This window comes from Rhinoraja longicauda, chromosome 5 (genome assembly GCF_053455715.1).
Source record: "Rhinoraja longicauda isolate Sanriku21f chromosome 5, sRhiLon1.1, whole genome shotgun sequence".
NCBI lineage: Eukaryota > Metazoa > Chordata > Chondrichthyes > Rajiformes > Arhynchobatidae > Rhinoraja > Rhinoraja longicauda.
Window position 1 is genome coordinate 43721667 of NC_135957.1, and position 26710 is coordinate 43748376.

General features: G+C 41.4%; 1 protein-coding gene across 14 annotated transcripts in view; it reads right to left on the reverse strand.

The window, feature by feature from the left end:
• The window catches only part of dtnba (dystrobrevin, beta a), a 335231-nt gene that overhangs the window by 144006 nt on the left and 164515 nt on the right, over positions 1–26710 (reverse strand). For all 14 annotated transcript variants that reach the window (XM_078399376.1, XM_078399375.1, XM_078399378.1 and 11 more), the window contains 3 exons: positions 24372–24477; positions 21701–21867; positions 5151–5275 (listed from right to left, as the gene is read on the reverse strand). In XM_078399376.1, coding sequence (XP_078255502.1) covers positions 5151–5275; positions 21701–21867; positions 24372–24477 — 398 coding nt within the window. The remainder of the gene's footprint in view (positions 1–5150; positions 5276–21700; positions 21868–24371; positions 24478–26710) is intronic.

Consider the following 26710-nt stretch of genomic DNA (forward strand, 5'->3'; position numbering starts at 1 on the left):
TGCACATTGAAACAAAATCAGCCAACACATTTCACACATTACGGCTCATACTCAAGATTAATATTCACAGAATGGCCATGTAATAACTGAGTTGTAAAATGGCAAAGAGTGGCTCTCGAAGTCCATCACAAAATGCAAAAAGAATAAAAAAGATCAGATTTTGTGCCTCAGACATACCAGAAGATTACATTCCGTATTAAATAATATTACATCCATATCAAATATGCCAAAATTTAAAAGACTCTTAGATGCGTGCAGGGGAAGAATGGAGGGATATGTGCCAGGCGCATGCAAATGGGACCAGCTCGGTAGGTCAACTTGGTTCAGAGGGCATGTTTCTGCACAGTATTGGTCCATACCTCCATTACAAATTAGACATTGTGACTCCATAACAATTGATTTCCTAGAAGGTTTATTACCTTTCAAGACATGAACGGCAACTTTCTATAGATATACTTTGCACCAATTCCAACCCTTGTGTATAAATATTGCATTGTTTCATATTTTGACCTGTTTAACAAGTATACAAGACCACCAGATATTTCCTGTCATCTAAAGTGAAAAATGATGAGCGAGTATTCCGCACATTCAGTGAATGTTAAAGGGTGAACTATGAGACCTGAGCAATACTGGTTTGAAGTAGCTGACTAATCAAGTATGAAAGATCAACATCTCTGTGATAAAGCATTCCCTTTAATGGCAAAGCAGCACAACTAAAACTCGACAGAGACTAAAGGCACGGATTTCATACCACTGAAGATGGCAGTGAGCTAACCAAAACTGACACCAAACCACACATTATGTTCTCAACTATAACAGTAGAATGTTAAAAAAAAAACAGAATACTACTTGACCACAAATCAGCTACAAAAATTCAAAGAATTAAGAAACTCAAAACTACTGATCTCTGGTGGCCAACTTCTGGTGGCCCTGCATTCCCTCCCCCACCCAGTCGCACCAGCTTCTCGTTCTCACCTAGCAAATAGCTAGCAATGGCCTGTATCCTTGTTACTTTCTTGTATGTTTTTCATTCCTTTGTTCTATACATCATCTATATCTCTCGTTTCCCTTTCCCTGCCTCTCATTCTGAAAAAGGGTCTCGACCCGAAATGCGACCTCTTCTTTTTCTCCAGAGATGCTGTCTGACCCACAGAGTTACTCCAGCTTTTTGTGTCTATCTTTGGCTAACTTAGACTGCTCCACCAGTTGCTTTTCACCAAAGGCAGGATGATCTCCGCAGTCAGAATTTTAAGATAAGTGGAAACAAAAAAAATCATTACCAATTCAATGTTTTCATAGAAATATGTGAAATATTAAGGATAATTTAAACATCATGAATCTAGTGAATGTAATGTCCATCATCCTTTGCTCATAAAGAGAATTTAAACTATATAAAATACCTGAATAGCCAATTCTAAAAATAAAAACAAGGTTTTCCTGCTTTCTCATTCTCTCTTCTCACTCTATTCTTTCCCTCACATTACTTCTCATTACTTCTCACTTTGATTCTAATTCACCTTGTTGACTCCCATTGTTCACTCAGATCTCAGGTACACTATAAGCCTTGTACCTGATCAACCCCTATTTTTCAAATCACATTTCTGGCAATTTATGACACAAAGTGTCCAAGAAAACATCTAATAATACAGGTCTCCTGATCCAATCACAATGAGATCAAGCCTGGAATAAGGTCAAAGTTCTGGGTTTTATTAAGATGACCTCTGCAAGTTTCCAAAGAGATTGCGCTCTGCAGCTGATCTGCAGTTACATATGCAGATTTTTAAATTCATAGTTCTTCATTCAAATCACCAATAAACAAAACTCCAATAAAATCACATTTCCTTGATTTAATTATTGCAAGCATAGATGATAAATACTTCATTAACTCCTTCCCATTTTGCGCTCACCGTAGCCTTGTGAATCATGCTACGAATGTCATTCCAAACTGTCAAGGCCCATTCCACTATTAATCTTTGCAAACATGAACTAACTCGCATTTCCTGAAGGAAACTTGTAGCAAGTCTCGTCATAATTCATCAGGCCGAATGTACAGCAGTAACATTCTGAAAAATGTATGTGACACACCACCAAGAGAAAACAATTATAAAAACATTGCTACAAAGCTATATGTGACCAGTAACAGGGCATCAATAAACTATTCTGCATAATCTAGTTTTGTATAATAATTCAATCTAATCTGTTCTACAGATTAAACTAAAAGAGACAGTAAAATCCATTAGAAAGTCCCAAAACAGAATTAGTTTATTTTGATTGAATGCCACTTCAGAGGAAATGATTCATTGTCTCATTGTTACCAATTGCCAGTTCAAAACGGTTTTCCTCTATTGAAAAGAACTATTGAAAACAGCACTGAAGATTGTACCTGATTTTTATTCTTCCCAGAGTTTTTGTGTTGTGCCACTGGAAGCTGCCTCTGCAACTGCAAGAACAGTTTACCTCATCGCCTCAACAGGACGAACATGGATAAACATGTCATCGGCCTCCCAGCAAATGCCTCATTTCATTTGACAATAAATATGTCAAATCAAATTAGTTTGTCTACTTCTAGCTGATCGGTAAGAATCACTTGTACAGTCATCACTCAAGCCCAATTAACAGAATGGGCTTCCTTTTGAACAGCATAATCATGAGAGAAAATGATGCCATTCAATTGCCTATACAAAAAATCCAGAATTTAAATTCTAGTTTTAACGCAGATTTACTGAATATGGGACAATGACACAGAATCCTCCCTTGCGTGGCACTTCAGTCAGTCCCTCCCACTCCAAGATCATAATCCTGGTTGTGTGGGAAATGGAAAAGCTCACAACAGTACATTGGATAAAGTGCTAAATTTTGGAGATGAATTAAGTATACCCTGGAGCAAAATGAGGGGCTCATTCCAGGTATAACTTTGTTATCCTTTAATAACTTGGAGCTTCAATTGTACATTTTTCAGTGCAACAGTTCCCATTGAATGAGAAGAATTTATGATAAAGCACCATTGAGATATGTCGCTTCATCTTAACTTCTGCAAAACTCAGAAAAACTCTATAAGACGGCATAATCAACAGGGCGGCATGGTGGCGCAGCGAAAGAGTTGCTGCCTTACAACACTTGCAGCACCAGAGATCCGGGTTAGATCCCGACTACAGGTACTGTCTGACCGGAGTTTGTACGCTCTCCCCGTGACAACGTGGTTTTTCTCAGAGATCTTAGGTTTCCTCCCACACTCCAAAGACGAACAGGTATGTAGGTTAATTGGCTTGGTGAATGTGTAAATTGACCCTAGTAGTAGGATCGTGTTAATGTGCGGGGATCGCTGGTCGGTGCGGACTCGATGGGCCGAAGGGCCTGTTTCCGTGCTGTATCTCTAAACTAAACTAAAATTTGCAAAGCTAAGATAATAAATTGCATTCAGGTGCAACCATCAGGTTGAGATGTTGAATAAATGATGAGATTTGCATGATCAGACTGACTGGGGGCAGTTAATGAGCTGAATACCTACAGCTAGCTGCTCCTACTTTCATATTAATACAAAAAAAAATTCTGTCAGCTTCCACTGCTGACACAAAACTCTAGAGATAGGTGTTCTTACTTGAGTGAGTACAGCAGATTTGAATTTCTATTGTTTTAGAAATGAGCCTGTAAAGACTAACATGTCTTCATTAAGCACCAATAAAATATATGCAGTGTCACTGGGTATTCCTTTACACGGTTCATCTTCTCTGCAGGTAGCATAAAATAAATCACTTAACGATTGCCATACTACAACCTGATCTCACACTATCAGGTATACAGACTTGACAACCTCCAACCACAAAAGTTAGATGATTTTAAGGCATCAATGCACAACAATTCTGATTTGGACTCAAATTTCCAAGGTGTCAAATAAACAACATCAGTACACCACAGGGTTCAATTAAACATCCAATGCACACGTTTTCCGCAGTTTCATCCATGTTACTTTTAAAGCAAGGACGCCGGCTATCTGTGAAACACGTTTTGGAAGGGAGAGAAATCCCCCTTGAATTCTCAATTCAACATGCAGTAATGTTACTATTTAAAATGCAGTTTCACACTTTAAAAAAATTCTGAGCAGCATATCCATAAATTGAAGCAAAGAGCAAATACCTTCATTGATTTTAACAATGAAAAATGAATCTGTCTTTGCTCATGAGAAAGTTGGAGTAAAATCAAAAGGATTAGGTAGAAATTAGCTCAGCTGTCAAACTGAACCAATTCAACAACAAAGCAACATTTTGTTTGTTTGTGGGGGATAATATCAGTTTTAACTTGCACTATGTTCAAAATATTACTTTGACTGGACAATGAATAATTTAAACAAATCATTTTGCAATAATTCCTAAATATTTTGAACTTGCAAAATGTTTCACTGAACTCATCAAATGGACTTTAACCACATGAAAGGCATAACGGAATAATGCAGAGGTGTCCTGCTTGGATAGGTTTCTCGCAACAAGGCCAAGACAACATATAAAACTAATATATGCAGTTAAAAACTGAACTTCTGCAGAATACTACTTATTCAAAATAAAATGAGGGTGGGGGAAAATGCAAGATTAATCTTCATAGTTTCAAAATGAATTAAAAATTTCCAGTCACCATTCCTGTGGAAGCAATATTTTCAGTGGTATTTTACTTTGTACTTTGTGAAAAATGCTGTAACTGCTGGGTGAATTGTAATTATTAAGCTGCAATCAACTGTTATGGTTCAGATCACCCATGATTTGGTCTTTTGACAGAAGATAAATGACCTACCCCTGTTCCTGTCAGATCTGGATTTCACTCTCTTCTATCTTGCAACTTCTGAAAGGACTATTCTATAAGTCTTAGCGAGGACATTTTTGGAAATAAAGGTCAAATGGAATTTAGTGTTCATTGATAATTGGCATTAATCCAAATAGAAAATATGCCATTCATTTTTACTGCCAATATCATGGAGCAGCTTTAAAAGGTGAATGCAAACTGTGCAAATTAGATTACACATTATTCATAGAGAAACAGCCATAAAGCTATCCAAAAATAATATACTGCAACTCAGCAAAGAAACAGTACCAAACTCTCCTTGGTCAATTTTAAGCTTAAACTTGCTTGCCAATAAAAAGATACACAAATTGAGTACTCACACTACATGAGCCAAATCTAGAGGTTTTTCTGGCAACTCAGGATAAATAGGATGAGGAGGCTCTCGACTTGGTACACATCCAAGGGATTTGCTAATTGCATGGCCCAACTTCTTTGCCGGTGATTTCTGTGAAAAACAAATCCAAGTTAACATAATCAAATCAAATAATCCATTTAGATGATCCTCAAACATCACTCAAACTAAAATGATAAATGTCAAGCAATAAGTGCAAATCCAAGTTATCTTACAAAAAAATCTTGTGAGTTATCTAACAAATGTTCCCAACTCCAATCCAAAGAAAGGTTGTCAGGGGTATACAAATAAAATCTGGTACAAAAACATAATTCATGGAGTTTTATTATGTATTCAAATCTTGCTCTAACAGCCTTGCTCTAACAAATCTTGCTGATTACCAGAAGTAGATCCAATAGCACGAAAATAAAAAAGTAGCATGAATAATCACAACTCATCAATCACATTTAATGTACGATAATTTAAAAAAAGGTGCACGGTTAAAGGTTCAGCAGGTTTATAATGATGTTAATGATATAGATTATAATGATAGAGCAGTACTATAATATTATTCCTCGTGATATCATGGTCTGGACCCTGCTGAGGGAGCACGTCACAGCACTCAGTTTGGTTCAGATTCTGCAGCCCAAATTCACTTGCATGACTCTGACTGGCCAGGGACTCACATGACCAAATCAGGTCACAAGAGTCCGAACCAGCATCACCCACAAAATGTCACCAAAATCTTGGATAAACAGCAAAGCCACACATCCGTCGCCAGTTGTGAAAGCTGTCACTTTTAATACATCTGAACACCCATAACGTTCAGAAACATAGCAAGAGCTAATAAGAACAAAATCAGCAATTCATAAATTAATTTTAGGAGATCTTAAACAAAAATCACCTCAAACGCTTTAATACATTTAAATAATTAAAAACATGAAGACAAATACAAATAATGAGAGGAAGTTTACCTAATTGTTAAGTATCATGTTTGTAGTTGTAACCTGATAGTTGTAGTCTAACCTGATACAGGCTTTGGTCAGAGTGCCAGGGAACATCAACCAATTTTCATGATCCAGTGTTGATCTCTGGAGTCTATCGGCAGATTCATTGGCACAACCCGTTAGAAAGTCGCACGTATGCACCAAATCCCAATCCTGTCACCACTTGAGTGGTGAATGCTTGCAGGTCATCACAGAACTGTCTGCATTCATTGGTATTGGTTATTATTGTCATGTGCACCCAGATCCAATAAAAAACCTTAATTCTACGTATTGTCCAGGCAAATCACACCATACACAAGTCCAACAGGTAGTTGTAAAGAGAAAGGAAACAGAATGCAGAACACACTGCAGAAGCTGGAGAGAAAAAGCAAATTTAAAAAATGCGATGGCTGCAATGGGGTAGATTGGGAGTTCTGGACCACACCCACAGCTTCAAGACGTCTGTACAATAGTCTAATAACAGCAGGGAAGAAGCTGTTTCTGAATCTGGTGGTGCATGCTTTCAAGCTTTTGTATATTCTGCCCAATTGGAGAGGACACAAGAGGAAATGACAGGGGTGTCAGTGGTCCTTGATAATGCTACTTTCCCAAGACAAGGTGGCATAGATGGAGTTGAATAGGGGTGAGGAGAGGCTGGTTTGCATGATGCATCCACAACTCTCGACAATGTCTTGCGATCTTGGGCAGAGCAATTGGCAAAGCAAGTTATGAAGCATCTGATAGGATGATTTACGAGTGAAGAGTCAGACCTACAACTCAATTTTGAAATTTGTATCCATTGTGATATTGAAATTTGCATCCATTGGAACCATTCCTGGCCTGTAGCCCCAAGAAAACCATACATATGGACACTAGTTGTTGGGAAACAATTTATCACATTACGCAGCATTTGATGCTTCTTGGCATTACATTACGCAGTCTGTTTGTGGGAATCATGCTCTATGTGAAATACAACCCAACAATTCCTGCTATGCAAAATATTAATGCATGTATGCTTCCCTTCATCGTGTGATGTGTAAGAAATGAAGTCAGTTGTCACTGGGAAGTATTATCACAGTTTTGTATGAACAGAAGTGTTTCTGCAGTCCAAAAAAATGTTCCCAACTAAAATGTTACCTCTATTTCTGTTTCAAAAGATGCTGCTATCCATTGTTTTCATTTTACGATCTGGACTGTTTTGATTTTCAGTGTCTTTGGTACATGTGTAATATTTCATTGTACATTGCACTGCGCTTTGTAGGCAGCCAGAGACAGCTGGAGAGGGCAGGCTGCTGCTGCTGCTGCTGAGAGTTCTGGTGAGACGCCCAGGTTATTTTCTTTTCATCGAGCCTCATCCCATGACGATCCCACTGGGTGCAGCTGTCAGAGGCTGGCCACGAGTTTGGTGGGGAAAAAGGATGCATGGATCTCCAAGTGTATAAAGCTCCTCGAAAAGCATTGCCCCTGGAGACAAAAGCTTTTTAAAGTTTTTAGACGCGTGGTCTATTCTAGGCATAGACATCTGCTCGTGTCTTGACTGCTTTGCCAATGGAGCCCAAGGGCATTGCCATCCTGAACTTCTTTGCTCCTGGATCATTTCAGTTGATCAAAGCTATTTCCCAGTTCCTTGCTTGTTACAACATGAGGGAGTTGTATCAAAAGAAAGGGAGCATCTTTTTCCATAAGAAGACTCCATCAGGATGTACGAGGATGCTGATTTGCAAGCTCCCATTAGTTCAGGGAGGAACAGACCACCAGTCAGGAAACACAATTTGAGAACATGAGAGTTCAATATGAATTCCCTTCACTCTCACAGCAACGATCAGAAAATACTTTATCCAGGCCAGGAGCTGGTGGGGACTGCAGCTAGGGTTATTAAGATGCAGAAACACAAGAAGACACAAAGTGCTGGAGAAACTCAGCAGGTCAGGCAGCATAAGGGCAGCATGGTGGCACAGCGGTGAAGTGGCTGCCTTACAGCGCTTGCAGCGCCAGAGACGTGGGTTCCGTCCCGACTACAGGTGCTGTCTGTATGGAGTTTGTTTGTTCTCCCTGTGACCGCATGGATTTTCTCCAAGATCTTCAGTTTTCTTGTACATTTCAAAGAGATACAGATTTGTAAGTTAATTGCCTTTGGTTTGTTTTCTTGGTATAAGTGTTAATTGTCCCTAGTATGTGAAGGGTAGTGTTAATGTGGGTGGATCACTAGTCGGCGCGGACTCGCTGGGTCGAAGGGCCTGTATCTCGAAACGAAATCTCTGAAGAATAAGGATAGGTGACGTTTCGGGTCGGGACCCTTCATCAGTCTGATTGTGAAAGGGAAGGGGTAAGCCAGGGGAGATTGGGTGTGGGGGGAAGTGTGGGGTTGAAAGCTGGAATTGAGGAGGAACGAGACAAAGCGTGACAGGTATTAGATTGATACAGGTGAGGTGGGGTTTTTTGGTAGGCAGATGGTTGGATTGGGTTGCAAGCTACCCAAGCATTAGACGAGGTGTTCTTCCAGTTTTGCCTCTGGCAATGGAGGTGGCCCAGGACCGAAAGGTCAGTATGGGAACAGGAATGGGAATTGGAATTAAAATGGTTCGCACCGGGGATTCAGCAGGCCTTGGCGGACCAAGCGCAAGTGTTCGGCAAAAGGGTCAAATACAGGAATGTTCAGGTTCAATTTTGGATAATTGCCAGAAATAAGGATGGATGCTATGTCAAAGAAAAGGAATTTGTATGTACTGACAATAAAAATAGCCTCAGTTTACACAACATTTAGTTGAAGGCCATTTTTCCTCAGCCAATGGTGGAGAAATTATGCACAGTGCATGGGTAAAGGGAGATGCGCTAATATCAAGAACAGGAAGTGGAGGCTGCAGATAGAGTTGTAGTCTACAAGTGTGGAAGCCAGGTTTATTGGGTTGTTCACAAAAGATTTGAAGAGAAAGAATGGAGCCAAACATGAGAACTACCAACAATATGGACTCATCTGGGGATCAGAAAGGAACAGGATGAGAATCAAATTAATGAGACATAGTTTGATGAGATAGGAGGGAGGTCGCAGATACATAGCAAAGTTTGACACTGGGGCCAGAAGCAACCTTAAACATTTGGCCTGTTTTTTTCTAGTAAAGAGAGGGAAGCTGCAGAGGCATTTGATTTTGTTGGTCCTGTCCTTACTTTAACTCAGTGAGTTAAGTTCTGATCCCAAAGCACAAATGAATGAAGAATAGGGGAGCTGTTCTGATTGATATTCTTCTTTCACCCAACAAACAGATGGCCTGATTATTCTCCCGTTTTCTTCAGATCTTGTTGCAAAGTATTAGCTTCAAAAGCCATTCATTAGTTGCAATTGCATTGGAACATTTGATGAGAATGAAAGGTGACATGAACACAAAATATTTCTTTCCCCGTTATTCATCTGCTATTTTTTCAAGGTATATTGCATTTACATCTTTATGTTGGTGTACTTCAAATAGATAGCTTACTGCACTAATAATATTATTTTTTAGGTTAGATGATATTGCCTTTCAGAAATCTTTGCATGCAATCTCTGCAGAGATCTTTGAGATGTTCTGTCTGCCATAAATACAAAATAAATTACATTGAAGATCAATCAAATTCCTTGTTTGACTTTTCAAGGCAAATTCCTTGTTTGACTTTTCTTTAAATTAGAGCCATAATCCTGGTAACTGGTCCTTGATTACGAGAGTAAAGGACAATAATGAATAAGGAACTTTGCTGAACTTCTTGCATCCTTACTTCCCATGATCTGATAATTCTTCCTATAGCATGCACAATGGCTTGCAGACTATCAGGTAAGATGTCCAGACCTTCTGAATCAATGATTCGGCAAATCACATCATCTGATTGCCCTGGAATACTGCCAGAACTGCCTAATTTATGTATCAGATTAAAAATGTGCCACATTATCATTTGGATACTTTGATGGCATCTGTGCATTTCAGTTTACAACAAAAAATGGAACATTTAATTTTCCTGCTCCACAAAACACAGATGCGACCTGACATCTGTCTCACGATCTCTCTTCAGATCCGTTTTCAATACGAACAACCTTGCATCAGCGCCAAAAATATTGCTTCAAACCTGATTTGAGAAACAATGTTTGTTCACGAGAACACACAACTTCCATACATTTCAACTTTTACTCGCAAAAGACCTCATTTAAAATAACAGGTACAGCAGGCAGTGAAGAAAGCCAATGGAATGTTGGCCTTCATAACAAGAGGAGTTGAGTATAGGAGCAAAGAGGTCCTTCTGCAGTTGTACAGGGCCCTAGTGAGACCGCACCTGGAGTACTGTGTGCAGTTTTGGTCTCCAAATTTGAGGAAGGATATTCTTGCTATTGAGGGCGTGCAGCGTAGGTTTACTAGGTTAATTCCCAGAATGGCGGGACTGTCATATGTTGAAAACCTGGAGCGACTAGGCTTGTATACACTGGAGTTTAGAAGGATGAGAGGGGATCTTATCGAAACGTATAAGATTATTAAGGGGTTGGACACATTAGAGGCAGGAAACATGTTCCCAATGTTGGGGGAGTCCAGAACCAGGGGCCACAGTTTAAGAATAAGGGGTAGGCCATTTAGAACAGAGATGAGGAAAAACTTTTTCAGTCAGAGAGTTCTGAATCTGTGGAATTCTCTGCCTCAGAGGGCAGTGGAGGCCAATTATCTGAATACATTCAAGAGAGAGCTAGATAGAGCTCTTAAGGATAGCGTAGTCAGGGGGTATGGGGAGAAAGCAGGAACGGGGTACTGATTGAGAATGATCAGCCATGATCACATTGAATGGCGGTGCTGGCTCGAAGGGCTGAATGGCCTACTCCTGCACCTATTGTCTATTGTCTATAACAACAAATATCAATGCTGCAGATGGCAACCCAATTTTACAGCAGAACCACTTCTGGAAATGGGGTTAACAGAGCCACATTTTTTTGCAGTATTTATACAAGTCAAATTCCACATTGTCTTTCTGGAATTTTGGCATCGTTCCACTATACAGTGCATTGTTCTCTAAAAACACTGCAATTATGACACCATAAATGTACAGGAATATTTTTTGCACATTACTTTAAATATACATTCAACTTCTGATCAATTCTCAGTTATAAAGTTGAAAAGTACAGAGTAAACTGGCATACAAGATGTACCTGTTGTAGTGAAATACACAGGAGGCAGGGTATGAATTTCACTCACCAGTATGCTTCACTGGCCCGGAACTAAAAAGTCTGGATCAAATAATTAGAGCATGGAGAGGCAGTCACACCCTAAAACCCAAGTCAGTAAGTCATTGGATATTCTATGTGCTGGATCAGCACAAAATACAGGAGGGATAGGTTTGCGTGACACAATATCAAGTGCACAACTTTTAAAGGGGAAGTGGCAGCACTGGAAAAGGCACGGATTCTGATTGATGATGATGATAAATACATGATCCTTTGTACTTCATTCTCAATATATTCATTCCTGTGTTCCTTTTACTAAGATTACACGGCATCCTGAACCTGTGATCCATGACCTAGTCGATCAACACTATGTTATAGGAGCAGAATTAGGCTATTCGGCCCATTAAGTCTACTCCACCATTCAATCATGGATGATCTATCTTCCCCTCTCAACCCCATTCTCCTCCGTTCTCCCGATAACCTCCGACACTTGTACTAATCAAAGACCTATCAATCTCCACCGTAAAAATATCCATTGACTTGGCCTCCACAGCCTTCTATGACAATGACTTCCACAGATTCACCACCCTCTGACACAAGAAATTCCTTCTTCTCTCCTTTCTATGGATTTATGTGGCTAAATCTGAGGTTATCCACTTTGGTGGCAAGAACAGGACGGCAGATTATTATCTGAATGGTGTCCGATTAGGAGAAGGAGAGATGCAATGAGACCTGGGTGTGCTTGTGCATCAGTCACTGAAAGTAAGAATGCAGGTACAGCAGGCAGTGAAGAAATCCAATGACATGTTGGACTTCATTGCGAGAGGATTTGAGTTTAGGAGCAAGGAGGTCCTACTGCAGTGTCGGAGGTCCTACTGAGACCCACACCTGGAGTATTGTGTGCAATTTTGGTCTCCTAATTTGAGGAAGGACATTCTTGCTATTGAGGGAGTGCAGCATAGGTTCACCAGGTTAATTCCTGGGATCGACTGGGCTTGTACTCACTGGAATTTAGAAGGATATGAGAGGGGATCCTATCGCAACATATAAAATTCTTAGAGGATTGATCAGGATAGATGCAGGAAAAATGTTCCCGATGTTGGGGGTGCCCAGAACCAGGGATCACAGTTTCAGAATAAGGGGTAGGCCATTTAGGACTGAGATGAGGAAAAACATTTTCACCCAGAGAGAATCTGTGGAATTCTCTGCCACAGAAGGCAGTGGAGGCCAATTCACTGGATGTTTTCAAGAGAGTTAGATTTAGCTCTTAGGGCGAAGGGAATCAAGGGATATGGGGAAAAAGTCGGAACGGGGTACTGATTTTGGATGACCAGCCATGATCAAATTGAATGGCTCAAAGAGCCGAGTGGCCAACTCCTGCAGCTATTTTCTATGTTTCTATGTTCTAAAGGTATGTCCTTTTATTCAAATGCTATGGCCTCTGGTCCTAGACTCTCGCATAGTGGAAACAGCCTCTCCACATCCACCCGATGCAGACCTTTCACTATTCGGTAAGTTTGAATGAGATCCAACTCCAGCGAATACAAGCACAGTACCTTACCGTCAAACGCTCATCTTATGTTAACCCAATCATCCTGGGATCATTTTCGTAAACCTCCTCTGAACCCTCCAACGCTAGCACACCCTTTCTCAGATATGGGGCCCATTACTGCTCACAATACTGCATACGCGGTCTGACCAGTGCTTATAAAGCGTCAGCACTACATCCCTGTTGTTATATTGTAGTCCTCTCGAAATGCATGGACACAAACGTACAAAAAAGACATTGTGTGAAGCTCCTCTAAAAACGGCATTTGATGATCATCTTTCACTTATTATCCATCCGATTGAGCAACAAAGATATCCTGTCAATCAATCATTGGTAAAATTAAAGCGATTCTCAGAGCTAACAATTTTGGTTAGACCTGGTGCTACCAGCACAGCTGTAAGATGTTAAGATCATAATTGCTAATAATTGCAGAATTAGGCCATTCGGCCCATCAAGCCTATTCCGCCATTTCATCATAGCTGATCTATCTCTCCCTCCTAACCCCATTCTCCTGCCTTCTCCCCATAACCTGACACCCGTACTAATCAAGAATCAAGTACTAAGAAAGTATAATCAAGTACTAACAAACCACAGAAGCTTGGGTATAAGAAAATAACTGCAGATGCTGGTACAAATCGAAGGTATTTATTCACAAAATGCTGGAGTAACTCAGCAGGTCAGGCAGCATCTCAGGAGAGAAGGAATGGCTGACGTTTCAGTCTGAAGAAGGGTCTCGACCCGAAACATCACCCATTCCTTCTCTCCTGAGATGCTGCCTGACCTGCTGAGTTACTCCAGCATTTTGTGAACAGAAGCGTGGGTGTTGGTAAGGCTCCAGGTGTGACTTAAACTACTCTTGCCTCCTCCTCCTCCTCCTCCTCCTCGGCACACTGCCAACTAATGTTCACTCACTCGAGAACAAACCAAGAGTTTAGAGCAGCTTCAAAGGGAGACCAGGGACCACTGTGTTCTTTGTTTTGTTGAAGCGTGACTCACTCATGACTCATCTGATCTTGTATAGTGCCTGAAGGTTTCTCCATTTATCCGACGGTCCGCACAGAATCCTTAGACAAGGGTGAAGGGTATGGTGCCTGCTTTATAATCAATACTTTGTTGTGCAATTCAATTCTCTTCCCCTGACCTGGAATACTCATCAGAAAATGGCATCGGTTTTACTTACGAAGATAATTCATCTTTACTATCTCGTCATAATGCCAAGCCGACTCCAAGATGCCACTGGGCAAATTATAATCAGTCAACAATTCTCTTGCGACAACAAATCCTGATGTGTAGGAAGGAACTGCAGCTGTTGGTTTAAATCAAAGATAGACACAAAATCCGCCCTGATCTCTGCCAGTCTGGTCGTCTGTCATTGCTGCTCCAGCCAGCTTACAAACACATTGAAACATATGGTACCGATGAAGGGAGTAGAACAACAGTGTCCTGAGGAGGACGAGGGCCTACTGTTCAGGAAGGCTGGAAATATCATCAAGGACACCTGCTATCCTGGCCATTCCCTTTTCTCCCTTCTGTATCCTGGGAAAAGACACAGAAACTTGAAAGCCTGAATGACTAGACGGAAGATCAACTTCCTCCCCATCAGTCTGAAGAAGGGTCTCGACCCGAAACGTCACCCATTTCCTCTCTCCCAGATGCTGCCTGAGCTGCTGAGTTACTCCAGCATTTTGTGATACCTTCGATTTGTACCAGCATCTGCAGTTATTTTTCTGCACAACTTCCTCCCCAATGCTATTAGACTCCTGAATCAATCACCTCTTTCACAGCTCCTCCACGGAGGTGCTGCCACATACTTCTTACTTCAATCTCATTTGGTTATTCTGCTCTTGCATTTTTTGGTACATGACGTCCGATTGCACTGTAGTCTTTGCACCATTCTGCTATTTTGTATTTGTCGTTCTATCATTATCATATATGCCATTTACTCTAAGAGCTTCGTACGAACAAGGAATTTCATTGCTCCCTGGCATATATAACAGTATAACAGTATAACAGTATAACAGAGCTTTATTTGTCATTCGGCACCGAAGTACCGAACGAAACTACATAGCAGTCATAGAAAAAAAGAACGCAAGACACATAACCCCAACACAAACGTCCATCACAGTGACTCCAAACACCCCCTCACTGTGATGGAGGCAACAAAACTTCCACTTTCTTCCCCACGACAATAAACAAATCTAATCCGATCTAATATCCTTCAATGCACCACAGTTGCCCAACTCTACATTTGTTTCTGCCATTCAAATGGGACTGGTACTTCAACCTGGAGTCATATTATCCGCAATGGGCTGCAATGTCCCAAGTGCTTTGGAATAGAAGACTTCTCTATGCAAATTGCCTCCACTTAGTTCCAGTGACTGCACTAATAGTGTTCACAAAGCATCCTACTTTCGAAAGCAGATCCTGCGAGATCCAATTTGCTGAGCTCATCAGCCAAAGATCGAGATAAACTCTCCTGAACAGCATGCGCCTTCTTCACCAGCTGCTCCACCATACAAAACATCATTATGATGCCGTTTGGCTCCATTTCTCCCTGCTGATTCTTTGTACAGCAATCTAATCATTCCCACTGTTATGCCCAAACCATGCTAATTATTTTACCCTCATCTCAAATTTTTAATCCCATTTCCATTTCAAAGCCTTCCTTTCTACTATTTTTAAAATCTGCAAATTACAGATAACGACAATGGTCTGCATACTAATGATTTCATTTGAATTATTTGTCCAACAAATCCAATTTTCCTGTTCGAAAACCCATTGCAAATGCAAATTGTATAGGAAGGAGCTGCAGATGCTGGAGTACCTCAGCGGGCAAGGCAGCATCTCTAGAATAAAGGAATAGCTGACATTTCAGGTCAGAACCCTTCTTCCTTTTTCTCCAGAGATGCTGCAATTCTCTCAATTTTCTGCACGCAAACCCATCATGAGCTTGACAGTCACTATCAAACGTCATGTTAACATTCAGCTGGCTGTTACACAGCTCCAGGGAATGAGGTTCCAACCTGAGTTTGGGTGCTGTCCGTGTGGAATTTGTATGTTCTCCCCATGTCATTGGGGTTTGCCTCCAGCTCCTCCAGTTTTTTTTCTTTGAATCATGTAGTATCTCTCCCCCGTGGTCTCTCTTGGGCTTTAATTTCCTTTCTTTGATTGAGGATCAGATTTTGATGCAAAGCTCTGATTATGCTTAAATCTGTGTTCTATCAAAGTTCAACAAAACCTCCCCGTCTTTCCATTCGGTGGCCTTTCTGAAGCCCAAAACCCAAACTGGGCTTCTTGACCGATCCTCTCCATCAGTACTCAGCTCCTTTCGCTCCGTACAATATTCTCATCTCAGAGTCTCCCATTTCTCTTTTATCTCCCCACTTTCCTCTTCCCATCTCCTTCCACCCTCATCCTTCACTACAGCTTTACACTTCACTCCTCTTCTCCTTTTCTCAACCAACAGCCTTGTCTCCATCTCTAGCTTTTATTACCCACTCCACCAATCTCCCAACCATAGCTAGCTCACCTGTATCCACCTATCACTTGCCAGACGATGCCCCCTCCAATCTTTTCCAGCATTCTCCTCCCTACTCCAATCAGTTTAATGAAGGGTCCTGACCCAAAACATCACCTATCCATTCTCTCCTCTAGCAGTTTGTGTTTTGCTCCCATTCGCCCACATCCCTCTAAATATTTCCAATCCATGTACCTGTCCAAATGTCTTTTAAATGTTGTTATTGCACCTGCATCGACCACATTCTCTGGCAGCTCATTCAATGTGAACACTCCACTCTGTCCCTTTTAAACCTTTCCCCTTCCACCCTCATTTTTAATTGCCCTTCCCCAGAAAAAGATTCTATGCATTCATTTTATCGATGGCCCTAATGCCTTGTACATTCTTATCTGGATTGTTGTCATGGATGACAATCTGCAATGGACCCAATCTCGATCCCCGAGGCACACCACTGGTCACAATCCTCCAATCCCAAAAACAACCTTCCATCACCATCCTCTGTTTTCCACCATGAAGCCAACTCCAAATCCAGTAAGCTAACTTGCCCTGGACCACATGTGATATAACATACCAGCAGCCTAGCTTATGGACCTTTATCAAAGGCTTTGCTAAAGTCCATAGAGATAATGTCAACAGTCATGCCCTCATCAACCTTCTTGGTTACTTCTTTAAAAGATTCAATGAAATCCCTGAGACAATTCCTCCTACTCACTAAACCATACTAACTAATCAACTCCCTAATCAACCCGCTTTTCCAAATGCAAGTATATATTATCCCTCAGAATCCCCTCCAGTAACTTTCCTATTACATATGTTAGACTTTGTGGTCCATTGTTACAAGTTTTTTTTCATTGCACCACTTATTAAATGGTGGCACAACTTTAGCCACCCTCCTTTCGTCTGGCACCTCACCTGGGTCTTGTGATGATTCATATATTTCAGCCAGGACTCCTGCAATTTCTTCTCATGACATCTAATACACGATTATGCTCAAAGAATATGATGCTATTAGCAGGCTTCGCATTGTCTCCTGCATTTGGAACTGATCATCGTGGCTCAATGGAGACATTCAGCCCACAGAAGCAGTGCAGAAATGAACTGTGACATGCAGGCAGACTGACAAAAAATTGGATTCATCAATTTCCAAAGGAAGTGTCTGACAAAGGCGCACAATACATCAAAACTATGTGTAACATTTAAGTAGAGAACATAAGTTTTAGGTTAACTGTGTGACTATGTGTTGAACTGGAAATCACAATTAAAAACTAATGAACAGCAAATGTCATATGTAGAAAGGTCTTCCCCAAAAGAGTGAGCGATAAAAGGATTGTATATATATATATAGATATATTTATCTATTCGTTATAACATCAACTAATATAAGTGTACATATGCAATTATAGTAGAAACAAAACTAATAGAGTCATATTAACCCAATTGTATGCTGCAAGTAAACACTGGTGGGTCTTTCCGTATGGATAATGGACCAAGGGACATTATCTGCACACAAGTAAAGAAACACTGGTAAAAAATAAATTGCAACAGTAGCCTACGTGAAGCCTTTATGTTGGACTTTCGTTGGAAGGAACTTCAAGTGAGATGCTTTGTTGTATATTTCTTTAACAGTGACTGAATGAAAGAATATACTGTATTGAAAAGGTCACTGGACAAGATCCATACTTCATCATATACTGGGAAAATCCACCCATCTGTCAATCTCTTTTCCTCTATACCCAGATTTGTAGATTCCTCTAACGTTCAATTATGTCTAAACGCTCTCGTTTATTGTTAGGAACTTACAAAGAGAGCAGAAAAGGAAACAGATAACAAATACCTTGAAAGCAGACTGATACCAAGTGTTACTATGGAGTCTGAATGGGGTGTGATGGCACATATTGTACTCAATGGGTACATTAGATTGATTCACTACTTTGGCCTGCATTCATGGCTGAATGTGAATAAAGGAACATTTCGTGGAACAGGCCAAGGGTGATAACAGTCAAGGAAAGCAATAATTTTAGTGGGCATAATCATCAATTGAAAGGAGGCACAAAGAAGGTTCTTTACAACATTCCCACCGATTGCCCTCTCCTTTTCTTGCTGGATGATTTGACTGGGAATCTTGCAGGGATCCGTAAAAAGCCTCTGCCTCAGTGGTTTCATTGCAATTTCTGTTGGAGGAAGGGGCCTGGTTGCAACGTGCTTACATCCTTTCTTTGTAAGGTTCAAAACTGAAGTGGAGCTGCCTTTTAAATTAGTCTCCTGAAGTTGCTGAAGATCATTGAATTCCCAACCACCAAGGACAAACTTTCAATTTCAAGGATTCTCTACACCTGGAACACTCCAGTAGTTTGAAAATATTGCCGACCACAACAACACATTCGGGTGGCAACATGCTTAGCTTTCACTGGTGGATCAGAGAAGTACCACTGATGAGGTCCAATTCACCCATGCTCTCTGAGCATGGAAGTCATAAAAACAAGCAATCAGCCTTAAACCAATCTAAATATTGTGTGCACATCCATCTAACATCTTATCCTTAGCAGAGATCAAGCTAGTTCTGAAGTTTTAACTCTTTCAGTTAAAGACCCAGGCATTGATGGCGAGGCAAGCATTTATTGGCAATATTTAAGTGTGCTTCGAAGATGAGAAGGCAGCTACTGTATCCATTTGGAAGATATGCACACTCTTCTGTTAGTTGCAGAGTTCCAAGATATGGACTGTGCAATACTAAAGAATGAGCAAAAATTATTGCCAATCAGGAAGGTGTGTGACTTGAAGTGGAAGAGAATTTGCAGATGGTGACTGGTCTGACTGCAGCCATTGGGAAAATCTTTATGAACAGCTTTAAGAGAGGAACAACTCATTCTCAGAGTATAAATTCAAGGTACAAATATAAATATAATGATTGTGATTGGAGTGGTAGGAATTTGGGAAGAACAATTTATGCCATTTATTATTCAAAGAAATGATCGTTAAGATCCTTATACATCAAGTAAACACCTCATTACATCTGCAGACCATGCCAAAAAGCTACAAAGCAGCAGTCAATATATGGAATATAAATAAGTGAAAAGATGAATAATGAGGAAGAGGGTTTTGCATATCGAATTCACGAGACATGACAAACATTACAAGTGAGTGATTTCTCTAAAACAGCAAACAAAATATTGAGTTTATGTCAGGGAAATATAATATAGAAAAGATTAATGAAATACAGAAAAAAATAATGTTTTTTAATGTAAGATGATGTTGAAGCACAGAGAGGGGACAGTGCAGGTTCATCAATGCACTCCCTTATCTGAGGAATTATCAAGTGAAAGGAAGACTTTCACTGGAAGACTCGTATATATTCAGCAGGTCAGACAGCAATAGAACAGAGAGGAGTTTTCCGCCAATAACCTTTCTTCAGAACTGAGAAAAGATAAAAATCAAACTGAAGTTGTTTTCTTTTGAAAACAAGATATGGGAGTGATTTGAGTAAACTATTTAAAATCGTGACTGGACAGGACAGAACAGAGAGAAACACTCAATTGGTGGTTAAGAGCTCTTAAAGTAGCAGGTTATGGGTACAAGGTTAAATATGAGATTCATGATACAAGGCAAGATAAACATTCTGTATTTCTAAATAGGGTTATGGAATTGAGGAATGTACGCCGGTCATGTCTGCATTTAAGCATGCATTGGACAGGCAGCGCAGGTGGGCCATGGCACTGGAACTATTGATCCGTCAGAAAAGACTTGCCTGAATTATGTATTCAAATGCCAATTTCTATGTAAAATTGTCTGTGAAAACTGAATTATATTGAAAAAAAAGTAAAGTCAAGTCAATTTTATTTGTATAGCACATTTAAAAACAACCCACGTTGACCAAAGTGCTGTACATCTGATTAGGTTCCAATGGAAAAAAAAATGAAACATACAGTAGCACGCAAACAGTTCACAGCGCCTCCTCAATGAGCCTCAAACGCTAGGGCTACATTTACTGAACAAAAAATATCAGCTGAAATTGCTTCAATTTTGGAAATATACATTCTAAACTGTTTATTCAGCACCATCTATTGGCGAGGACTAGGAAAGATTCTTGAGCAAATTTCTCAGTATGCATTTTGTTGCAACTTCTTTCAATGACGCCATCTACACTTCAGACTGCCTTGGAACAGCATCTAAAATAATCAAAGATGTGTCCCACCCCAGTCAATCCTCCTTCTCTCTGCTCCCATCTGGCAGAATGTACAGAAGCTTGAAAGCCAGGCTCAAGCACAGCTCCCTCCCCCCTGTTAGCTGGCTTCTGAACAGTCCTTCCATCAGCTAGGGTTTGTTCAATTCAAATCTACCAAAAGCAAGTTTGTCTAAGCAACTCTACGCTCCATCTATTGTACTTGAGTTTGAACTGATGGTACCAATGTATGGTTTTTCTGATCTGTTTAGATAGCATGCAAAACAAAGCTTTTCTCTGGACCTCAGTACATGTGATAATAATAAGCCTAAACCAAAGTGATGTGATTCAAGGAGCAGGCCCACAGTAAAAATAGACAGGTAAATAGATTGGTAAATAGATAGTCACTATATTTTTAAGTGGTACTGGATATTGGGATCCAGGGATTATGAATATTTATTTGTGGGCAGAATAGTGCAAGGGCAAGAAAGCAGCATGACTCTGAGCACTGCTGGCTCACAGCTCTAGTGACCCAGGCTCGAGTCTGATTTCTTGTGCTATCTCTGTGGAGTTTGCATGCTTTCCTTCTACACAGCTTTCCCGAGATGCTCCCTCCCACATCACAAAAATAAGCTTGATGGCTAAGTAAACTATCTCTAACATAGGTGTGTGGGGAGATGATGAACATGTGGAAAAAGAGGGATTACAGAAGATAACTGAAGTACTGGGATTGTTCCAAGAGCTAGCATAGACCTGGTGACCTGAAAAGCTTCCTTCTACATTATGATAAATATAAAAACATAAAATATGAGAATATCACTTCTGATTCCTGTACACTGGAGAGAACATAGGCAAAGATAGACACGATTTAGTTGTGTTGGTCCTTGGCCTTCCGCTTTGTTGTCATTTACAAATGGGGAAAGTTTCACGACTGTAATTACAATCTGAGAATTTTTTTAAAACCCAGGGCGGCTGGAAATAAATCTATCAAACTCTCAACGTAAAGTAAAATTGTATCAAAAAGAAAAATAATAGACATACAGTCACCCTGTGGACACTTAATGTGTGCATCATTCTTATTTGGATATTTTAAAAATGACACAAATTTACTCCAATCTCAAACATATTTTGAGAAATAACAGGCATTCTTCTACTCACCCAAGAGGAGTGCTCCTTCATTTGATGCTGGTTGCTGTGGGGACCGCTGGCATAACCCCGCCAAAAGCAAGTTTGACAAAGCTGGTAGTTATGGCATTGCTGACAACGGTAGCGGAAGCCCATCATACTCTCGCTGCGACAATAGGAACACTCCACTGGATGAAAGACTGCAAGAAAAAAGGGAAATCAATCACACTGATGGACTCCTATGTGCTCATCTAACCCAGCAGGTCCGACAGCATTTACCCAGAACATTCTGGATAGCTGACGTTTCAAATTGGGAACCTTCTTTAGACTGGGAGCTGGTAGTTATGACATTGTTGATTATGATAGTGGAAACCCATTACACTCTCTTGGCAGCAGCATAAATGCTGCACCAGACGGACGACTGCAAAAAACAGGAAATGAAAATGGCTGCTGACCCGAAAAATCGCCTATCCATGTTCTCCAGAGATGCCGCCTGTCTCACTGGGTTACTCCAGCACTTTGTGCCTTTATCACTAAGAACATGACAAGGTTCCCAGTGCAAGATGAAATAATTGGTTTAAGAAGCCATGAATGAGAATTTTCTTACGGTGGAAAACAAGGTAACATTGGTATTTTCAAGTTCTCTTCTTCCTTGTGCTAGATTATGTTCCAGTTCCTTGTCACTAAAGTTGTAAACACCAGCTGGTCCTAAATCCTTATTATTCACACTGAGTCTCCCACCGTCAATCTCCAGGTGGTGCCAACGGGCAAGACAGAGAGAAGGCAGTAAAGTTTGCGAGAAATTCTTCTTCAAAGGGTTCAAGAACAGACTCAACGGGGCACCTTCAAAGTTGTCTCAAGGATCAGGACTTAACTGGCTCTGCTATGACTTCATCCATCAATGCTGGAACACCAGTACCCAATGTCGTAGAATAGAGAAAATGTATACCTGAAGACCCATTCTTTTCCGTCAATGTAACACAGGACAGAGGAAGACACCAAGGGAGAGCAAGGAATAGAATGGGTTATCAGTGAGCAATACTTCAACAATTGATCCCCTTACAGTATAAAAGTAGGACAATCATACAGAACCTTGAAAGTCACCACATTATATGAAGGTCGTGAGAATGTTAGAGATGGTCCTGAAAAGATTTACAAGAATGTTTCCCGGTGTGACGGACAACAATTACAAGGAGAGATTACAGAGACAAGGACTGTTTCTTTCAGGGAAAGCTGAAGGGAGATTGATATGAAGGGTCTGCACAGATAGGATGGCAACTACCACGTCGGGATCGCTTTGTACAGTATTGGTTTCTCATCTCATAAACAATGCTGAAGCATCAGAAGCAGTTCAAAGAAGACTAACTGAACTGATACCTCCAATGGAAGGGTTGGCTTATGAGGAAAGGTTGAGAGGCTAGGTTTTATGAATACTGATGTTTATTGGTGATTTGATTAAAATACATAATATAGGGATCTTGGCAGTGTGAATATGGAAAGAATGTTTCCTCTTGTGAGAAAATTAGTACTAAGGTTTCAAGGTTCAAGTTTTCAAGGTCAGTTTATTATCACATGTACCAATTAAGGCACAGTGAAATTCGAATTACCATACAGCCATACTATAAAAAAAGGAACAAAACACCCAACTACATAAAGGTTAACATAAACATCCACCGCAGCGGATTCCCCACGTTCCTCACTGTGATGGAAGGCAATAAAGTACATCTTCTTCCTCTTTTATTCTCCCGCGGTCGGGGCAGTCGAACCATCCGCAGCCGGCGGTCGAAGCTCCCGCGTCGGGGTGGTCGAAGCTCCTGTGGCTAGGAGTTCCGGAAGTTGGTCTCCAACCAGAGACCACAAGCTCCACAATGTTAAAGTCTGCAGGCTCCCACGATTGGAGCCCCAAAGTCGATCCCCGAGAGGGATCACAAACTCGTGATGTTAAATCTGCAGGCTCCCGCAGAGCTCTTGAAGTCGGACTCCAGCAAAGGCCGCCAACTCCTCGATGTTACGCTGCAGTGCGGACGGTGATACGATACGGAAAAAAAACGCATCTCCGTCGATGTAAGAGATTAGAAAAAGTTTCCCCCAACTTCTTAAAAATAAGGGGTCATCCATTTACAAAAGTGATACGGCAATTTTTTTCCCTCTCAAAATGGTTGAGTGGCTTTGGAATTCTCTTCCTCCAAAGATTCGTGGAAACAAAGTCTTTAACTATTTTTAAGGCAGACATGGAAACACTTAATAAGCAAGGAATTGAAAGACCAGGAATGAACAGGAATGTGGAGTTGAGGTTACAATTAAATCTTATTAAATGGAAGGGAAATTTGAGGGAGCATGTGGCTGGCTCCAGCTCCTAATTTCTATGTTCATGTGGTTCTTTTTTCCCTCTATGGTGAGCAATAGAATGGAAATCATAGGAAAAGATGTCAGCAGCAACATATTAAATGATTAATGATTTTTGTCCTTATTTTGCGGTCAGCAACTCAAGAGTTGTGCTGGGCAGTCACAATGCTGACAAACGCCCAGAAAGCGATTTGGGGACTTTTTTTACTTATTCGTTTCCAGAATATGGAGGCCAATGTTCACTACCCCCGAGAAGCTGGTGGTGAGCTGCCACTGATTTGCATTGCTGCAGTCACTCTGGTATAAGTTAGTACAGTCGTGTTTGATAGTTAGAGTCAGTTTCATTGCCAGAACTTACCGTTTTCCACATTGGCAAGTCGGTGCATGAGTGGTAACCAAACCAGGCATTGCGGAGGAGGGTCAGCCATCATTGTATCCAAAAACATGTTCAAGCTAATTTTCTTCTGAAAATAAAGAGCATGACTATTAGGTGCTTGCATTTTGGCAGATAGTACACTCCAATACAAAACACAATTGGTCGCTGGGAGAACACACAAAGTCCACACATTCAGTGCCAGTGTTCAGAATTGATTACAGTGGAGCTGTGAGGAATCAGCTCGACAAGCTGTACCATTCTGCTGTCCTTCCTAACCAATTGTCCCATCCCACACCTTCAAAACAATTGCACCATCCAATCTTCTAATACAGCTAAATTGCTTGAACATCTTTCCTCAGATTCACCTCAATGATGCAGTGTTTTGAAGGTAAAGGCAAACCACGCTTATCACTTAGCCATCACCATGTCCGTCAACATTCCCACCCCAGCTCCAAGGCAAAAATGCAAAATCAACTTCCGTAAGCTGAACTCTGTTTCACCTACCTCGCTCTCCTCCTCCCTCTCTGAAAAAATGTCCGCCTCTCCCCTCGTTGACCTCCACAGCCCCTCTGACCTCACTGACTACTACAACCACACTCTCTCCTCCTGCCTCGACTAGCTTGCACCTATAAAAACCAAAACAGTTTCCTTCACCCACTCTGCTCCCTGGTTTACCCCCGAACTCCGCATGATGAAAACCCATGCCCGCCAACTTGAAAGACTCCGCAACAAAACAGGTCTCACAATTCACTCCCAAGCCTACAAAGACCACCTGCAGCACTACAAAGATGCCCTCTCCCGTGCCCACTCCACCTACTAGTCTCAAATAATTCGCTCTGGCTCCGGAAACCCAAAAGCACTCTTCTCTACAATAAACAAACTCCTCAGCCCCCTGGACACCATCTCCCAGTCGTTCATAGTCGACAAATGCACCTCTTTCCTTTCATTCTTCCAAAGCAAAATAGACAACATCTACAGCACCTTAACCACCAACGCACCTGCTCCCCCTCAAACCACCTGCCCCCCTTTATCCTGTCAACCCCTGCCTCAGTTCTCCCCAGTCTCCACCACCGACCTCTCTGACCTCTTCACAGGAATAAAAACTGCCACCTGCTCTCTGGACCCCATCCCCTCCAGCTTTGTCAAGGCCTGCCTTACTGCTCTCTCTCCACTTATCACTGCAACAATAAACTCCTCCCTGTCCACTGGCATCGTCCCGCCATCCCTCAAAATCGCTGCTGTCACTCCTATTCTGAAAAAACCTGGACTCAACCCTGACACCCCAAACAACTTCAGACCAATCTCCAACCTACCCTTTCTGTCCAAAGTTTTGGAATGCGCTGTAGCTTCTCAACTCAAAGATCACCTCTCTACCAATAACCTGTATGAAACATTCCAATCCGGATTCCGCTCCAACCACAGTACTGAAACTGCACTCCTCAAAATCACCAACGACCTTTTCCTCTCCTCTGACGCTGGCAACCTCAACATTCTCATCCTACTCGACCTCAGCGCCGCCTTTGACACCATAAATCGCTCCATCCTCCTCACCCGACTTGAAACCACCTTTAACATCACCGGCACAGCCCTATCCTGGATCAAATCATACCTCTCCGACAGGCACCAGTTCATCTCCATTAATAACTGCAAATCCCCCACCGCTCCCCTCCCCCAAGGTGTCCTCCAAGGTTCAGTCCTTGGCCCCCTCCTCTTCATCCTGTACCTGTTCCCCCTTGGTCAATTAATCCGTCGTCATGGTCTCAAGTTCCACTGCTTCGCCGATGATATCCAGCTCCTCATCTCCACCAAGTCAATCTCCACCACCACACACTCTACCCTGACAAACTGCATCACTGAAATAAAATCTTGGCTTCAATTCAATTTTCTCAAACTCAACTGCGACAAATCTGAAATCATCATCATTGGACCAAAAACCCTCACCAAATCCACCCATAACTTCACCCTCAATATTGATGGTTTCCCAGTATCCACCTCCCCTCACATCCGGAATCTTGGAATCATCTTTGATCAAACCCTCTCCTTCGACAAACACATCAAACACATCACCAAGACAGCCTTCTTCCACCTCAAAAACATCGCCCGTCTCCGTCCATCCCTCTCCTCCACAGCTGCAGAAACCCTCATCCACGCCTTCATCACCTCCCGTCCGGACTACTGCAACAGCCTCCTCTATGGTTCACCCTCAAAAATCATCAATAAACTCCAATACATCCAGAACTCCGCTGCCCGTCTACTCACCCACTCCCCGATCCGTGACCATATCACCCCCGTCCTTTACAAGCTCCACTGGCTCCCCATCC